Genomic DNA, 19,476 nt, shown 5'->3' with positions numbered 1-19,476 from the left:
GCTTGTTTACTGCATTCTGATTCACCATTTTGTTTCAGTAATAATAAGATAATGAGAAAATAGATTTTCTAGATTTTTTTTTTTTTAGAAGGGAAGATACTAAAGTTAGGTGATCGAATTTCTATATACTATCTCCATTTTCGTGTAACCATTTTTTGTGATCGTATTTCTTTATACAATCTCCGTTTTATATTATGTTCAATGATTTAAAATAAATGTGTGTAAAAAATACTTAATCGTTGCAAATAATCTAAATACAGGTAGTATTTAACTATTGACTTAACATATGTGGAGTAGGATAGATTGGGTGAAAAAGTTTATTTTTTAAAGAGGGAAAAGATTGGAAGAATAATTCCGGCAAAGATATCCCTTCATTTAATCAAGACTCTTGCACTGATATCATTGAATATTGAATATTGAATATTTCTTTAAAAAAGATGCTCCGTATTTTGTGAACCTACACCTGGGAGGCTGGGACCCTACGAATCCAAAAAAATATGCATGACCTTAATTACAACTATACAAGATCCTACGAATTTTTTTGACAAAAGAAAGATCCTACGAAATTTGAATGACCATAATCTAGCAATCCAAATTCCAGTGAACAAATCTTTTTGTACAAATCATACCTTAAATAAAATTGATTTTGACACATGGGAGAGCACATTTTTCCACGGAGACGTATTTTAGACCATTTATACTAAAATTATACTATGAAAGTAAACATTGTGACAACCCTAATTGATATATTATATAATAACATTTATTTATCTTATAATAGCAGAAAAATTAAATCAAATATAACATGTAAATAATGTAAAAGTCAAACTGATGCATTGAAAAAAAAAAAATTGAGGGAGTAGTTGTTAGGGATCAAACCCTTCACCTCGAGGTCACAAGATCAGAGTCATCATACATTTGCAAAACACATACATCGATACTACCTAGCAAACCAGGCAAAATAAAGATGCCAATCTATACACTACCTCCGGTTATTATAACTCGCAACAAATGAGTATTATTTGTGAGACATAAAATATCCCTTTGTTGCGAGTAATAAGAACCGGAGGTAGTAATAAGGCTCTTGATCATAACAAACAAGAGTAAATTTATATTGGCTCAGCAAATGACTTGTCACTTAAAGTTGAGAAAGCACGCAAAGGGAGTTTTTTCCACCCTTTAACCCCACCCTGTCCTCTCTGAATTGAAGCCAACTTTATCCTATTAAGCAACTTTTGATAAGACTAGCCTCGTCGGAAACCCACCACCTAACGTACCACATTAGCTGCCCTTTTTCTTTTTGGGTCTTTCAACATCACAGCTCATCAGTCATCTCACTGGTTTTCATTGCACCAGCAGATGAGCACTACAAGCTTTAACGACCTCTCAAATATCAATACACATATGTGTACAAAGTTTTCTTGAATACCAGAATGGATAAGAGACAGCTCGGAACGTGAAAGGCTAATCATCCCTTCCAATTAGTGCTAAGCAGCAGCTCTTAACAACATTATACATTTTCATTGCCATAACTTTGCAATATTTAATTCCACAGGCTAGCAAAGTTAATGATATACATTTAAAAAACAAACATATTTGCATGAAGAAAAGTCTAATTCCACACTACTTAATACAGTAAATTACAAACGTTAGCTTAATACAGAACCCGCAATGTAGCTTGTACCTGTAGTAGATGTGAAATGCTACTTTGACATTATAAAATCTTGTAGATTTGTACTCAGCACTGTCAAAAAATGTTCGATGGCTTGAAAATGAAGGGTGACCGTTTATGTCTAGTAAACATCAGCAGCAGCATTCCTTGCCGGAATCCTCTGACGATTCTCAACATAAGCTGTTGGAAACCAACCTGCTTTACCCTTGCATTCTCCTTCAGACCAGCCATCGGGGGTCACCTGTATAGCAATAACATAATGAAAAGAATCAGATTACCCCAGGGCATTAGCTAAAGATAAAAAAAAACACCAAAAAAAGAAGCATTTTGAGAAAAGTCCAGAGACCATTGGTAAAGCAGCATGCCAAACAATAGGTTTGCCCTCGATCATTATTTACAAAAAGAAGGTAGACTCAAGGGTCAGTGTTACTATCATACTATGTTTGCAAAAGAAGATTTGGAGGGAAAGAGAGGGAGGGGATCTCTCTCTCTCACTGTGTTATTTTTTTAAGAAAAATTTAGCATTAAACCACCTTTTTTTTTTTTGCAAGAAACCACCTTATTAAAAATTTTTCGCAAAAACACACCTTAATCTAAATTTTTTTTGCAAGGCCACACCTTTGGTCGGAAAATAGTTTTCGACCTTGTATTCCGTGGTTGACCCGACCACGTGCCTCACACGTGATACCCTAAAACCACTAACCAATTTTCCGGCGGCCAACCAATTTCCCCCACCCACTGCCAGCCCCTGCCAGCTGCCGGCGCTGGCGACCACCTCCCTACTCCAGTGCCGGCAATCCTGCTCCCTTCCCTTTCCTCTAACCCATGAATTCTCTCTCCTCCTCTTCCACCTAACCACCATCACTTCCTTCACTCACACCACCCGAACCTCGAGATCCACCACCACCCACTTTCCTCTACCCCAACCTCTTAAAACACCGTCTCAACCTTAGTTATCTCATAAACAACCACCACTCAAACTACCTCCATCTACAAAAACCACCGACAACCTCAACAACAACAAAAACAACCGACATCCACACATAATTTAAAAAAAAACAAAAACAAAAAACAAAAACCTAAAAATATAGACAAGAATTCTCCCTCTATTTGCAGATTCCAATTCAATTGCACAACCTCAACTTCACCCGATTAATTTTTTGGAGAAAGAATCAGTTTTTTGGGTTACACATTGAGGGTTTTGCTTCAATTGAAAGATTAAGGAAGAAAGAGTACGAATTAAGGGGTAATTCGTGTGGTGTAGCTTGATTCTTCGTTTGTGGGAATTAAATAACAAATTTTGTCACTTACCTTGCTTAATTTCGCTGAAAAGAATGGAGCTTGTTGCCTTCAACGGAGATTTATTGAAGGAGAAAGAAGAACAGAGGAGAGAGAGAGTGCAATTGGAGGAGAAAATGGGGAAAAAATGAAAAAGGATGGTATTGAGTGAGCACGTGACTCACACATGGTGGAGTCAACACCGGAATATACGATCAAACCCTTTTTTCCGGCCAAAGGTGTGGCGTTGCAAAAAAAAAAAATTGATTAAGGTGTTTCTTTGCAAAAAAAAAAATAAAATAAATAAAAATAAAAATAAAAATTATAAGGTGGTTTCTTGTAAAAAAATTGGTTATAAAAGGTGGTTTTTTGCAAAATTTCCTTTTTTTTTTAATAATCTTTTTCACTCCTTTTTTTTTTTTTTTTTTTTTTTTTTTTTTAAATAGTCAACATTTACAGACACACAGTAATTGGACACAGTAGTACAGTACTAAATTACTAATAGCTTTTGAAAGAATACTTTTGCATTGAAAGCGAAGTGCAAGGCCAACAACAGCAAGAAACATAGTAAGAAAAAATAAAATAAACAAACCTTGCGAACAACAACATAGTCGCCAACTGCAAGACTCAGCTCTTTGTCAGTTTCAGCATAGAATGGATGGATTGCCTGAAAGAGAAGATGATCCTTGTAATCTCTAAGTTTCAGTTATGTACAATATAAAGCCCTAAATAAGATTAGGCACTGCAATCACGAGGCACACATCTCCTGAGCTATTCAATTGTTAGACTCTACTTTATCAACAGGTCGAGTAAAACTCAATTCGAAAGGCTCGCTGCTCGCAGGAGTAATAACATTTTTTTTTCTTTTTTTTTTTTGACGGGAGTAATAACATATTTTTTTTCTTCTTAATATATGGAATATTTGTAAATGTTAAGTCAACCTTTTGGCCATCCACTTTTATTATGTCAACCTTTTGATTATTTTTGGACACGTCATATTAGCATTAAATTTTATTACGTTTTTTTACTTTGAAATATTGGGATGGAAAAGTTGAGTTGGCATTTAAGGATGCCAACACCATACACTCCAACAGTCCAACTTCCTCACAACCACCGTTCCACCACCCTTCTCCTTTACGGGCTAGCCCCACTAATACCCTCTTAACCAGCCACCTCACTGCGTTCTTCTTACGCATTCACATTTCACCTTTTTCACGTTGCTACCCATGCCCACACTTACTCAAACAACTATCCACAAAATTCGCTGGCAACCGTATCTCTCACACCTTATCCACAAAATTTCCCTCAACGCTTTGCCCAAAAAAAAGGCACCAAATCCTCAGCCATCCCGCAATCATGCCAATCAAATCACAGCCGCAATTCACAACAAATTTTAACCGGTGATTCGTACACCCGGGTGTACCATGCGGATTAAAGCAGAAATTACATAATATATAATTATAAAGAATATCATAAATTTATAAAAGAATATATATATAAAGAACACAGTAACTTATGAGAAAATGCTTTAAAAAAAGGTAAAATATACTAATTGAGTTTTACCAAAAATTTATTGTCAAATCATTTCAAAAAATTCAGATATCAATAATTCCTCTATCTAAAATTACTTTCACAACAAATATAATTCAAAATTTCATTTTTAAATTTCAAAAATTTTAAAATATAAGAACATATTATCCAAGTAAAAAGAGCATAATACCTAATGAACATGATCAATTTATATAACTTAAAGAACATTATTCGTAATATAAAGAACATATAGTTTAGACTGATGAGACTAAAAAAAAACATATTTATTTCAATTAAAAAGGATAAAAGAACATTTATCAGAATATGAAGAACATCATCTTCAACATTAGAAAATAACACCAAAACAGAAAAATAGATTAAATTGAAAATACATTTTCTCTAGACAACGAATTTGTTAATTACATCTTAAAGATTCAAAGGAATGATAAAATCAACTTCTTAATGACATTAAATCACTTCGAAATTCAAAATTTAACATGGTTTATCTCTATATAAACACAATTTCTCTCTCTGAACAAAAAAATGAAATTTTTTGTTTACCAAAAGTAATATAAAATGTAAATAATAGATCAATAACGTGTTTTTACAGGTCACTTTTTTTAACGTAACAATTAACGCTATTACATGGTTGACGTGTTCAGAATTAATTAAAAGGTTGACATAATAACAGCAGATGGCCAAAAGATAGACTTATTGTTTACAAATTTTCCTTTTTGTATATACATATATCTACAGTATTTTGAGAAATGATAAACTTGGTAAAATATAACCCTCGTCTTGTGCATATAATTTGAATAAAACAAACAAGAATAAAAACCTCAGCAAAGCCAACTTACACTGAAACATCTTCAATCTAGATGCACAAATTTTTTTTGTAGGTTTGAATTTGTAAACTTAAATATATGAAGCCAAATAAATCAATAGCAAATCCTCAAACACGTGTTCATAAAGAACTTAGAGCACAACAGGGAACAAGTGGTACCAGACTACCAGTGTCCATATCCTATTGAAGAATAATAATAATTTTTTTTTTTTTTTTTTTAAAAACACCTTAGGGAAAACCAGTAAGTTAATCTAATGTTTGTATAAATATGAACTTTTAAAGTGTGTGTGTGTGTGTATTTTGGAATGCACTTTCCTTCATCCATACAGTTCATACCCCCCTGCACATATCCATATTAGTGATACCTAAAGTATATATATGTAGTAGTTGTATATTTTATCACTTTGTGGTACTGATTATATATAAATTAAGTTCAAATATAAGGCTTCGAGATCAAAGAACAAACCTCCCCCCCCCCCCCCCCCCTCTCCCTATCTTTCATCTCTACTTGTCTGCTCCCACTCACTGCCACAACCAACTTTAGAAGTTAGAACTATCAGGCTATCAGCAGTTGTATCTGTGTGAGGTAATCAAAGCTGATTGGACAGATTTTAGCTCCCTTATATCTGTGAAATACCAATTCAGCAATCAAGGATAAGAGTGACTGAATATTAACAGATCAACAAGTAAAATTAGAACATCACCCACTCGACTAAAAGATTATGTTGGAAGTCTTTGTCTATATAATGCTTTCATGAACTACAAATTTTTAAGGCTCTCTTCACATTAACTTGTAATCTGAATGGCCCACTCTAATTTAGAAATATACGCAACTCTACTAATTCAGGTTTTTAAGACAGGCAAAAAATCAGTCCTAATTTAAGCCTATATAATTCTCATTCCATAGAAAGTTGACTTACCCTGTACCAGCACTCCACTTCACAAAACTCTAACAGAGAAACTCCAGCCCAGGAACGCAAGCAGTTATAGATCATTCAAAACTTTAAACATAAATAGAATGTAATAGATAGATAATGATTTCACATACTTCAGCTAAGCAGTACAATTTTTTCCCTGAGTTGTTCTCTATTGAGAGGACAGGAGGAGCTGCTTCTTTCTGCTGCTTCTCAGACACCATCTGAAACAGAGGAAAGGCCAACGTATACATATTTTGTTGGAGGATAAAATCAAATTTCCAATTCTAGAGATCGTAACTGCAGGTATACCTCAGCTTCAACCTCATTAAGAATAGTTGCTATTCTAACATGGTAATTCTTTTCCGCTTCAACCTTCAAGAGACGCATTAGATTGTTAGTCTGAGGAACTAGAGCCACCAAATTTGTTCTATGGTGTACCAGCATTATTTAATAGGATTACACATAATCTTATATACCAGTGCTACAAGCCTCTGAAATGTCAGTCTTTGCTGCTGTGATTCAACAGCAGATAAAGCACCAGCTGCTTCTTTGCCTAACACTGCCATGTTAGCTTTCAACTCTTGCATTCTAGCTTCTGCTGCTTGTAACTTTGCTGAATTTTCATGAGTTGAAGCCTCCCTAACACGTGCCCGCCTTCGATTAACCTCAACTGCCTGTTTTGCTTTAATGAAAATTCAATTTAAATAATGAGATAATATAACAGTAACGGTCACAGACTACAAAAGACTCGCTTTGACACTTTAATCATCTTATTTCTAAATCATCAAATGGCTATATTATTAATGATTGACCTTGATATAGAGGAGTAAGAAAACTGTAGTAAGGAAATTGGATGATAGCTGCAACATGGGGTTTTTTTAAACAAATGGAGATGGTATATAACAAGTACAGAGCCACTATATTATGCAGGGATAGTCACATACCTGTGTTTCTGCTTCCTGTCTCATACGACTATAACGTTGTGCAAGATGGCGAGCATCCTCTAGAGGAGTGCCAGTACTCATTTGCCTCAAGGGATCCAATATCTGGAAAGAAAAACACTCAAGTTAATAAGCCTTTAAAATTCAAGAGAAAGTGGAGAATGGATAAAAAGTTTCATAGATAAGGCTTTGGGACAGAGGTAGATGCTCAATAGCAAGAAGTATAATAAGCCGAAAAGTACAGAGCTTGAAGAAGTTGATTATGAAAGTGAACTAATACATATCAAAAAATATATGGCCCAAACCTGAACCCCCACAGAGGCACAGACCAGCCAAGAATGGGCAGTTCAAGGATTAAAGCGAGATGGGTTACCTGGCTCAACCCAAAAAACCAAAACCAGTTTTATATAACTGACTATCCAGAAATTTTAACAGGGAAAAAAAAAATTATAAAAAGTAAAATAAAAAAAAATGAAAAGAAAAGGATAATGCATGGGTCAAAACTGGAGCAGCCTAGTACTGGTCCAGTCCTGGTTCAAGGGGGCTCTGCTCTCCTGAACCGATTAATACTTGACAGTGGCTGGACCTGAACCACGCCATTCAAGATCCACCCTGGCCATGCCAGCCTCCCCTGTATAATTCATACATATCAGCAGCACTAGGCTGACTCATGTATTTTCAATATGCAAGGGTTCAAACTCATCCCAGAAAACAAATGTCGTCTGAACTGGTAACAATTTAAGATCATGCATGTGTACAGTTTAACACATAGATTTTAAAAACACAAATACTTCAGATTTACTATATTTTACTAGTGTTCCCACACACTAATAGTTGCCATCCAAAATTTGCAACTGCTCCAACCCTTGCTAAGTTAAGTTCCCAAATTCTAACAAACACGAGATGTCCCTTCATACTCCATTTTTTATCATGTTCAGGAAAAAGAAAAGATTAGGTCACACTATTCCTTGTACAGTTGCCAATCACTATGTCATGGATCTAAGTAACCCACACACCAATCCGGGGTCAAACCTCAACTTGGGTCAAACCCGGCCTGGTCAACCACCTTTAGTGGTGTACATGAGGCACAAAGGGAGGAGCAAGCATGGGCAGCAACAAGCAACAGCAGCAGGGGGCATTTCTTAGCAACAAGACAAACTCCATTAAGGAGAAGAGAAGGAAAGGAAGGCAGCTAGTTTCATTGTGTTCTATTTATGTTTTTCTAAATTAGCCAAGTATCACATGTTAGCCTTAAGGTCAGCTTGACCATTTTAGTATAAGTATGGTAGTTTGAGTAGTGGGAAGATTTTGCAGAAATTGAGTGAACCTCTTGAGAGACTTGTAGCCTCAAGCTACTAGAGAGATTTGTAGCCTAAAGCTACTGAGAGATTCATAACCTCAAGTTATGACTATCCTTATGTAATCCAACCTTTAATCAATCAAATGTTCAAGCTTTTAGCCTTAAATTAATATTAAACGTGCTTAATTAAATCAGTATAATTCAGTCTATAACACACTATTTAATTTTGTGGCGTTTTATATGCTGTTTGCATGTAAACAGAAAATTGATACTATTCATAATTATCTAAAAAACAGGAAATTTTGACAGAAAAGAGAAGACCAAGGGAGCAATTCTTACAAATCTTAACAGTTAGACAATCATCAGTTACACAAGACAGAATTCTGGCACATATAATTAATATATTATTCAAAAACAAGCTGAAAAATTAAATCTTCGTGGGGAAGGAAATTTAAACAGTGAACCTCTTATCTTATACTTCGTAATGGAGTTCGTATAATACATCCACTGTTACTATTCATACTCTCCTTTGATCATCTTTTATGATGTGTACACAAGGAAAAATAGTCATATAGAATCTTATTAGATTTGTCCTAATTGACATACAAAAAAATCGATTTTTTTTTATAAAATTATACTTAAAAGATATTAATTGTGTAAGTTGTGCACTGGCAAAAAGAGAGAGTAGATATCATTGCGACTGAATGTGCATGCTGGGGGACCAAATCTTCTATACTGTTACAAGGGACTCAAAGTAAAAACAACAAAGGATAAAAGACAATCCAATAACATGCAGTTATGAGGGACTTAAATATCGAGAAGAGCTATAGTATACAAATTAGAAGATTAGATGCTTGCTTTCATTGCTTCTAGAAGTACCAAATGTATAAACAAGAAATTAAGCCACCTGAGATAATAGCAGTTTATTCAAATCCTCCTGCTCCTTCTCTACATGTTTTCGAGCATCGCCATAAATTGATGCAGCCTTAGCCAAAATGTTGTCTTCAATATTCTCAGCTCCATATTTGCAACACTCCTCGGACAATTTAGTGCCTGGCATTGAGAAGGTTTTAAAAAAATTATATGAACAGCATTTCATTTGATTGTTTTCATATTACAGAGAAGCTAATCTAAATATACATTAGACATATGCTGACATACACTTCCCATCTCAAAAGCACAACATGTAGCATGCCTTTATCCTCCATATCAAACACTAGCATGCTATTAGGGGCCGTTTGGTTGGACCTTTTGTAATGGAATTTATTCCATCCAATTCATTGTTTAGTTAGACTTTTTAGGTATGGAACCTCATACCATGAAGATTTTAACTCTACCCCATCCCCTTAGACTCCCATACCCACCCCACCCACGAAGATTCATAATCTGTTTCATTAATTAATTAATGTTGAAACCATTCCAACAAATAAACCAAACAACTCTAAAATAGTATGGGATTTAGAATTCATGCCTCCCTAGTATGAGAATCCATACCAATCCAATCCAGTTTAATGAACCAAACATCCCCCTTAGTCTAGGTAGAATCTAAATTCATATGTACATAAGACACATTAGAAGATCTAGAGTTCTATGATAATTATTATAGGGAAGGGCCTATGTATATATATAACACGCAAGATGCGCTAAAGCAAGAGGGGTTATGCTGCACCAGGTGTGCCTCTTTGAATGCGGCTTGCCTAGAGCAAAAAAGAAAAATACTCTACCCTAATCACCTAGCGCCTCTACACGTAGGCACACTTTTTATACTATGGAAGTGACTACTATTAGAGGAAGCAAAGCCTATATATCTAAGCTACGAAACCAAAGATGCAATGCTGTAGTGAGAATATAATAATGATCTCTATGAATAACTAAGAACATTCACGTAACAATGATTATCTTGCATATGTTAAAAAGTGATAAACTCGACATTTACTACAAATAGCTAATTAAATCTTATTCATGAATAATGAAATTAGGAATGCTATTATTGTGAGAGAAAGAGAGAATGTTAAGGAGAAACATTCATTTATTAGCATACACAATATTATATAAACGCAATATGTACTCATTTTGTATAAGAAGAAAGAAATAGAAAAAGTAAAACACACATTATATAAGAGATATAAGAGTTATTGTTTAGTGCATTTGTTTTCCTCTCTATATTACTGTCTCAAATATATTTGTGTGTCCACCACGCTTCCAACAAAGTGGTACTAGAGACACGCTATACATAAAACATGGCAACAAAAAATAATGTCATAGCTTTTCAATACCCAAAACTCACAAAAGAAAATTATGATAAGTGGTCTCTACGAATGAAAATTATTCTTAGCACATAAGGACTTTGGGAGATTGTTGAAAAAGGTTTTATACAACCAGAAGATGACTCAACATATAAACAAGGTTTGGAAACCGAGAGGAAAAGGGATCAAAATGCACTTACGGTCATCCATCAATTTGGATGATGATATGTTTGAGAAAGTTGCTAATGCAACTAACTCCAAACAAGCATGGAATACTCTTCAAAATTTGTTTGAAGGAGTAAGTAGAGTAAAGAAGGTTCGACTTCAAACTCTAAGAGGAGAGTTTGAACACCTTAAGATGCTGATAAAGAATCCATCTCTATCCATCTCTATCTCTGATTATTTTGGAAGAGTTTTATACATTGTGAATCAAATGAAGAGGCTTGGTGAGTCAATGCTAGATTCTCGTGTAGTTGAAAAAATACCATGCTCTCTTAATTCCGATTTCAACCACGTAGTGGTTGCTATCAAAGAGGCCAATAACGACTTGGATTCCATGACGATTGATGAATTAAATGGGTCTCTTAGAGCCTATGAACAAAGAATAGTTAAAAAAAGGTAAAAAGGAAGATGAGCAACAAGTGTTGCAAGCTAAATCTTTTTAAATAATAAAGGAGACACACGTGATAAACAAAGATTTCAATCACGTGGTAGAGGTGGTTCACGGGGACGCGAACGTGGCAATGGACGTGGCCAAGGAAGAGGGAGAGAAGACCAAAACACCAATAATTATGTTAGAGGTGAAACTTCTACTAGAGGTCGAGGCCGAGGAAGAGGTAGAGGAACGAACCAGTTTCAAAGAAACAGTAACAAAGCTAATATTCAATGTTACAATTGTGATTAATATGGCCATTTTGCATGGGAATGTTATTTTAAAAAGGTGCAAGAAGAAACAAATCTTATTGAAGATAAAGAAGATGCTAAAGATTCAACCATGCTATTAGCTCTAAAAATAGAAGACAAGTAAGATGAAAATTGCACATTGTATCTTGACAATGGAGCAAGTAATCATATGACAGGAGACATAAATAAATTTGTTGATCAAGATACCGTGTCAGGGAATGTTACTTTTGGCGATGGCTCAAAAGTAAAGATTGAAGAGAAAGGTACGATAATGATTGAAATAAAGGATTCTAGTCACAAATTAATTCCGGATGTTTATTATATTCCTAACTTAAGAAGTAATATGTTAAGTGTGGGTTAACTCTTAGAGGTCAATGGATGTTAAATAATAATGGAGGGACAAAAGTTTGTGGCTACGTGATAGATACTCTAAGCTTATAGCCATAGTCTCTATGACAAAAAACAGAATGTTCTTGATAAACTTACAAACTATGAGACCTATGTGTTTGAAGACGTGTATTGAAGATCCATCTTGGAAGTGGCATATGAGATTTGGTACCTTAATTTTGAAGGACTAAAGGAACTAAGTCACAAGAAAATGGTACAAGGATAACCCCATGTTGATCATCCGAATCAACTTTGTGAAGCATGTTTGCTGGGCAAACATTCAAGGAAGCCTTTTCCAAAACAAACTAATTCAAAAGCTCAAAAGCCACTTGAGTTAGTGCATTTAGATTTATGTGGACCTATCAAACCCACATCACTCGGTAACAGTTCATACTTAATGCTTTCCATTGATGATTATCGCTGGAAGACATGGGCTTATTTCTTAAAATATAAATCTGAAGCTTTTGAAAGAAGTTCAAAGCATTAGTAGAGAAAGAAAGTGGTTATGAAATAAAAGCATTAAGGACCGATAGAGGTAGTGAATTCACATCTAAAGAATTCAACAAATATTGTGAAGAACAAAGAATTCGACGACCGCTTACTGTTCCTAGAACACCACAACAAAATGGGGTTGCCGAAAGGAAGAATAGAACCATTCTCAACATGGCAAGATCCATGCTGAAAAATAAGAAGAAGCCAAAAGAATTTTGGCAGAATCACTTGCATGAGCAGTTTATTTGTCTAATCGTTCACCAACAAAGAGTTTGAAGAACGTGACACCTCAAGAAGCTTGGAGTGGATGGAAGACAAGTGTATCACATTTTCGAGTATTTGGTTCAGTTGCTTATGCACAAGTTCCTTAGCAACTAAGGTATAAACTTGATGATTCGAGTGAAAAACTTCTTTTCATTGTATATGAAGAAATGTCTAAGGGTTATAAGTTGTTTAATCCAAACACCAACAAGTCAGTAATTAGGAGAGACGTAGAGTTTGATGAAGAGGAAAAATGGGATTGGAGCATAGAAGAGGAAGAATCTTACAACTTTCTTCCTTATTTTGAAGAAGAAAATTCAACACATGTTTCAGAGACTCCCACTACTCCACCATTATCTCCTCAAATGTTATCACCTTCATTACATTCAAATGGAGATTCATCTAATTCAAGTGAAAGACCAAAGAAATATAGAAGTATTTCCGATCTTTATGAAACGACATAAAGGTTTGAAGATAATACTTCTTTATTTTGCTTATTCAGTGATATTGAACCAATGAGCTTTAATGAAGCAACGAAACAAAAGGAATGGATTCATGCCATGAATGAAGAAATACAAGCCATTCAAAAGAATGAAACATGGGAATTGACACCACTCCCATAAGGAAAGAAGGCGATAGGAGTCAAATGGGTATTCAAAATCAAGAGGAATGCTAATGGTGATGGTGAAAGATACAAAGCAAGAGTGGTTGCTAAAGGTTATAAGCAAAAGCAGGGAATAGACTATGAAGAGGTATTTGCCCCAATTGCCCAATTAGAGACACAGACAGGAGTTTGCTAATCTCAATAACAACACAATTTCAGTGGAAGATACATCAAATGGATGTAAAATCTGCTTTTCTAAAAAAAGAAGTGTACATTGAACAACCAGAAGGTTATGCTGTGAAGGGACAAGAGAATAAAGTACTTAGAATAATGTACTCACCACACATGGACTATTAAGTCGTTTGATGGAAAATCAATCTACTTCTCATCTGAAAGTGGCAAAGAGAATTCTCCGATACTTAAAAGGTACATTAGACCATTGGTTGTTATACTCTACTTCACATGATTTCAAGCTTATGGGATATTGTGATAGTGATTTTGTTGGAGATATTAACGATCGTAAAAGTATAACAGGCTTTGTGTTTCTACTCGGAAACAATGTTGTTTCATGGAGTTCAAAGAAACAACCAATTGTTACACTATCTACATGTGAATCAGAATACATTGCTACTACTTCGTGTGCATGTCATTCGATATGGTTAAGGAGATTATTGAAGGAACTCCAATTGCCACAAAAGGAACCCACCGAGATCATGACTGACAGTCAGCTCTTGGTTTGGCGAAAAATCCTGTCTTTCATGACCGAAGCAAACATATTAACACGAGGTTTCATTTCATCCGGCAATGCATCAAATAGAAAGAAATCGAATAGAAGTTCGTAAAGTCTTTGGATCAAATTGCTAATATCTTTACGAAGCCATTGAAATTTGAAGATTTTAATAGGATGCAAAAGTTAATTAGTATTGCGAGAAAGTCAAGTTTAAGGGGAAGTGTAAAAAAGTGATAAACTTGACATTTACTACAAATAGTTAATTAAATCTTACTCATGAATAATGAAATTATGAATGCTATTATTATAAGAGAAAGAGAGAATGTTAAGGAGAAACATTCATTTATTAGCATACACAATATTATATAAACGCAATATGTACTCATTTTGTATTAAGAAGAAAGAAATAGAAAAAGTAAGACACACATTTTATAAGAGATATAAGAGTTATTGTTTAGTGCATTTGTTTTCCTCTCTATATTACTATCTCAAATATATTTGTGTGTCCACCACGCTTCCAACAGCATAATGCTCCATGCCTCCAAGCCTATTATCAGGTTTTTGACTAGCCCTTTACCCTAAGACAATTTAAATGTACGCCTTCCCACTTCAGCATTTATTCATTACTTCACCGGATTCAAATATACTTCGTTTCACAACTATAAAATCAACATCTCAATGGCTCTTTCTCTAATCTTTTTACTTATATATCTCCTCTCAGCCTCTCTTCATCTTATTTCAATGACTCTCTTTTACTGATGTACCCCTCTCCAGCTCGTAGCTAAATTAGATCAAGGGAAAGCCTTCATTAGTATGTCCTTTCAAAGTTTCAAAAACTGAACAATGGTTACTTTGATGAAATAAAAAAGAGTTTGGGAGAATAAGAGCTCAAAAGATGGTGGTGATTCGAACAAGTATGTGAGGTTTTGCCATCCAATTCCAAAGGTAGGTATATCAAGTTAGGTTTTGCATAGAGAGGCAACTCAGTGATGATTATCGCTCGAGGTAGGCAAAAAGATGTGATGCAAAAGCAAGAAAAAAAAAACATATGCTCTTAGTTCCAAACACCTACTCCAAAGACGTGTCAACTTCTTAATGCAATAAAAGATACGCCCCATCTCAAATTACTTTGTTGGCCGGTGAGTTTGTAAGTAACTAGTATAACTTCTCCATAAAACAGCTATCTAAACAAAGGCTTTATCCTTATTTTGTAACATTAGATTTACAAATGCATGTGGCCTTAAAATAATGAGATACATTAAAAAAAATCTCTTTACGTGATTATAGAGAGATGCATAGGCAAACTCCTTATACAAGACTACAAGTTCTAATCTTGGAACTTACAGTACTATTTTAGACTTTCACTTAAAAACCTTCCTATATAAGAATGATTTCTACAAGGATTTAACCTTGAAAACTCATTCTTCCTATAAGGGCTTCATATGCTTATAATTCACTTGGATTTTCAAGGTAAACAACATCCCACAATGAGAGGAAGACCTCCCCTTGGGAAAAGGAAATCAATCAACCTTTAAATACAACTTGCATACATCAAAACAGTGGTAGAGCCTACAAGTATTATGGTGTTAAATAGAAGTGTGATACATCTCATATGCATTGACCTGATAGAGGAAGACAATTTATTGGGATCCAAGGCATGTTAAATACATGCAAAATCACCTAAAATAAAGAATGCAAATACATATATCTGATTTAGAAACACGCAAATCTCCTTTACCTGCTTCAATCTTTCTGTAGCCAAGAGTTGCAAATACTTCAGCAGCTTTGACAAGCTCTTTCTGGAAATCCTGAAAATGCCATTTGTAATAAAAGGTCATGTAAATGTATCATGCAAATAAGAAATAATAAAATCAAGGTCACAATCATACCAAAAAGAAAAGAAAAAAAAATTGTCTTAATGCCAAGAAACCTACTCATCTTTCCCTTATTCTCCTTGAGTACACGAGTCAAAGTATAAAAAAAATTTAGAGCCAAATATCATACAATAATCTAAAATCAAAGAGCAACATAATGTAGGGAACACACAACATGAAAAGATATGCAGAAGTGAAAGGTGACATAAGAATAAAGCAAATATCCACAACATTTATGATCAACATGAATTAACTAGCTAACAAAATTTCACAACAACAAATGGAAATGCTAAGTAATACTTGAAACCGATCCTGAAAAGCTTTTTTTTGTTTCTGAACTAATTTATAACACTTATTTCCTCCGTTTCCTTTTAGTTGACACGTTCAATTTAGGCAAACACTTTAAGGAGAGGAGAGAGGATGCTAAAGAAAGTGGGTAGACCATGTGCTTAGCATATTTAATCAAGTTTGTAGTGGGGTCAGCTAATAATAAACTTCCCAAAAAGGAATACGCGTCAACTAAAAAAATTTCCCAAAAAGGCATATGTGTCCACTAAAAAAACGGAGGTAGTATATAATAACATGTGTTGGACACCTACACTTGCCACATACCCTCATGGCCTCATTCGTTATGCACTTGCCATGAAGCACCATCACACCCACCATGCACTTGCCCCACAAGAAAGCTTGAACTTATAACCTTATGTTTGAGACTATAACCATTATTCCAAGGAATTACTTTTAACTTCTCTTCCACAAAAATAAATTATTAAGTCAATATTTCTCAAAGATAGAAGATGGAAAGAAAAGGAGGATAATGAGACCAACTACACGATGTTCATACTCACCTCTGCCTAACTCCAATACTTCAAATCCCAAATCTTCCTCCCAAAATCTGCACCCCGAGTTAATGACCATCAATAATCCAACCGCAATGCCTCATATTTAATGCTTTTCAATAATTTAGCATAGTTTGATTCAAGTGAAGGATTTATACTCGGGCCCATGAACTAGTGATTCACCAAGTACACAAGACAAGCTTTGTTATTAGCTAGCTAATTGCCATCACATCTCTACTTGCCCATCTTTTTTTTTTTTGGTTTACTCCCCAATTTTAATAACAAGGTAAGTGAACCAAACAATATAAGCCCCCTCCCCAGCTTTCTCCTCCCTCAGGTATTTGAACTTACATCTCCCTGTTGAAAGCTGAAGGTAAAAAAAAATAACCTTTTGACTTCTTTGCATCAAATCCCATTCGACCACCTTTCACGTTCTTTAATTATTACAATTTGTCACCCATCAGAAACGTAAGTTATCAGAAAATAGAAATTAAAAGCTAATTATACTATTTTGTACAGCAATTTAAGGTAATCATAATGCCAGCATAGGAGACCATATATGGTTTTGTAGATCAGGAATCATATAAATCACTAAGTGTTCATCAGCAACCAATAATAAAATTGTACCCGTATTTATTAAAGAGCATACAATAAACACACTGACATGAAGAGATGGAAATAAGAAAAAAGCTATATTACCCTTCCTGAACGAGTTGATTTGTACAACTTGTCAAGTTGTTGATGTCTCTGCAATTCAACTTCGTCAATGACCATTATATCTGAGCTCTCATAGCCAGGTCCACTGATGTGCTTTATTACAGCCTGAAAAAACCCGATTGACAGGGATTTCCTATGTTATTTAAATACTATAGAAGATACACAGAAAACACCCACAAAATGAACAAATAAGACTTATAAATCTTCGAACATGAACTAAGCTTTAGAACACCATTCAAGATCCAGAATATCAAATATCAATAGCAGTGAATACTAACATTTTACTAATTAGAACTCATAGTGATCACGTTCATCCATGACCCAAAAAGCTCAGTTGATGATATTATTATATTCGATGTATATCTAAAAGACTACAACTTGATTGCCAAATATCTAAGTGTCCCTAGGGCTGTCATTCTGTCAAGGGACGACAAATGATACCAGTAGGCAACAAACAGTGAAGAATGCTCTATGCCTCTACCATTAATGTGTGATCTAATGTATACAAAAAGATTTGATAAGAACTTAATCAAATTCTCACCTGAATAATTGATTAGAGAAAAACACAATTTATGACGCTAATGTGGCTAATCAATCTCAAGTTTGACAAACTAGCTCAAATTTACAACACTATAATTTACAACTCTATAAAACCAGCCACACATAATCAAGGAAGCTATAACCCACACTAAATATTCCCATACTACACTCTCCCCCAACAAATTGTGCTTCGTACCCAAACTAAGGGCATGTTCTGATTTACTGAATTATTTATGAGAGAAGGAAATTAGGAACGGAACTGAAGTGAGCTGAGCTGAACTGAAGTGAAATGAAGCTGAAGAGAACACGTCAACCAGCTAAGTATTCCCATACTATGTCAAATGAAGAATTCATCTTCACCCAAAAGTTTTTCCCGAGGGCTAAAAGTTTGAACACTATCAAATTATGGATTTGTCCAATTTGATATTCTCAAATTGGGTATTATGGGATTCGATATACTCGAAACAAGTATCATTTCATTTTTCATAGTATAGTAAAAATGTGCAGTGGGAACTCCAACATACTCAATTTTCGCAATTAGAACCCAAAAGAGTTACAGTGCCATTTTGATATATATGGAATAATTAGCACAAGGGTTTAATAAAATTAACATTCCAAATCTAACACAACCTTTATTTATCACCTTATATTACAAAATTCGAGCCTATAAATTATACTTTTCTATATCTATATATATAAAAATTGATTTCAAATTACATATATTCAAATAAAAACACATATAACCCAATTTATCACCTAAAATTGCTGAGGTAATTTGGCAACTCAAAAAGTATCAAATAAACATTATAATCACAGAAATACACTAATTTTTTTACAATGCCATGAATTTTACGGGATAAATTGAAAATAAAAGAAAAAAAAATTGAAAAGCATGAATTTTGAAATACCTGTTGCTGCTTTGCAACTTGATCTCGTAATTTACTGGCTTGTCTTCTGAAAGAATCCATTGCTTTTCAATTAATTTGAAATGAGAAAAAGATTGAGCAGATGATGAGATTTGATATTCTGGGTAATTCAAAGGAGAGCAAAGAATGAAACACAAGTGAAGTCAGATCTCAATATGACAGCCAACTTCAAGTTATGCAAATTTTTGGGTCTCAAAGATGGCACTGACCGGGTCCAGACTGGAAAAATGGATCGGTCCAATCACCGAGTCGAGAAAATTATAGACTTGTTTGGTTGCCTAATAAATTCATGGAAGTTTATTTTCCTAGGAAATAGATTTCTATATACTTGTTTGGTTGACAATTATGTAGGAAGTGGGACTTCTTAGGAACTTCTACTTCCCACAAAATGGAGGAATTAACTTACCTAGTCCCCCTTAGGTAAGTTAAACTTCCTATGGAAAGTAGAAATTCCTACATTCAACCAAACAAATTT

The 19,476-nt window shown here is 34.5% G+C and overlaps 1 protein-coding gene across 1 annotated transcript; it reads right to left on the bottom strand.

Moving 5' to 3' along the window:
• Nucleotides 1-1,360: 1,360 nt before the first annotated feature.
• On the bottom strand, nt 1,361-19,155 carry LOC145636163 (SH3 domain-containing protein 3-like). The gene is made up of 10 exons (XM_081687637.1): nt 18,984-19,155; nt 17,518-17,640; nt 15,844-15,913; nt 9,390-9,535; nt 7,186-7,287; nt 6,718-6,915; nt 6,551-6,613; nt 6,373-6,462; nt 3,543-3,617; nt 1,361-1,913 (listed from the first exon to the last, which is right to left on the bottom strand). The coding sequence occupies exons 1-10, from the start codon at nt 19,041-19,043 to the stop codon at nt 1,794-1,796; spliced, it is 1,047 nt and encodes a 348-aa protein (XP_081543763.1). The 5' UTR covers nt 19,044-19,155; the 3' UTR covers nt 1,361-1,793.
• Nucleotides 19,156-19,476: the final 321 nt, after the last annotated feature.

The sequence above is a fragment of the Chenopodium album genome, chromosome 6 (genome assembly GCF_948465745.1).
Source record: "Chenopodium album chromosome 6, dcCheAlbu1.1, whole genome shotgun sequence".
Classification (NCBI taxonomy): Eukaryota; Viridiplantae; Streptophyta; class Magnoliopsida; order Caryophyllales; family Amaranthaceae; genus Chenopodium; species Chenopodium album.
This window is presented reverse-complemented; position numbering and strand designations above follow the sequence as displayed.

Coding starts and splice junctions, on each gene's coding strand:
- LOC145636163 (XM_081687637.1), bottom strand. CDS start 19,043: ATGGATTCTTTCAGAAGACAAGCCAGTAAATTACGAGATCAAGTTGCA. Junction 7,288..9,389: donor ATAAACTGCTATTATCTCAG/GTGGCTTAATTT, acceptor TTTTCTTTCCAG/ATATTGGATCCCTTGAGGCA. Junction 1,914..3,542: donor ACTATGTTGTTGTTCGCAAG/GTTTGTTTATTT, acceptor ATTGCTATACAG/GTGACCCCCGATGGCTGGTC.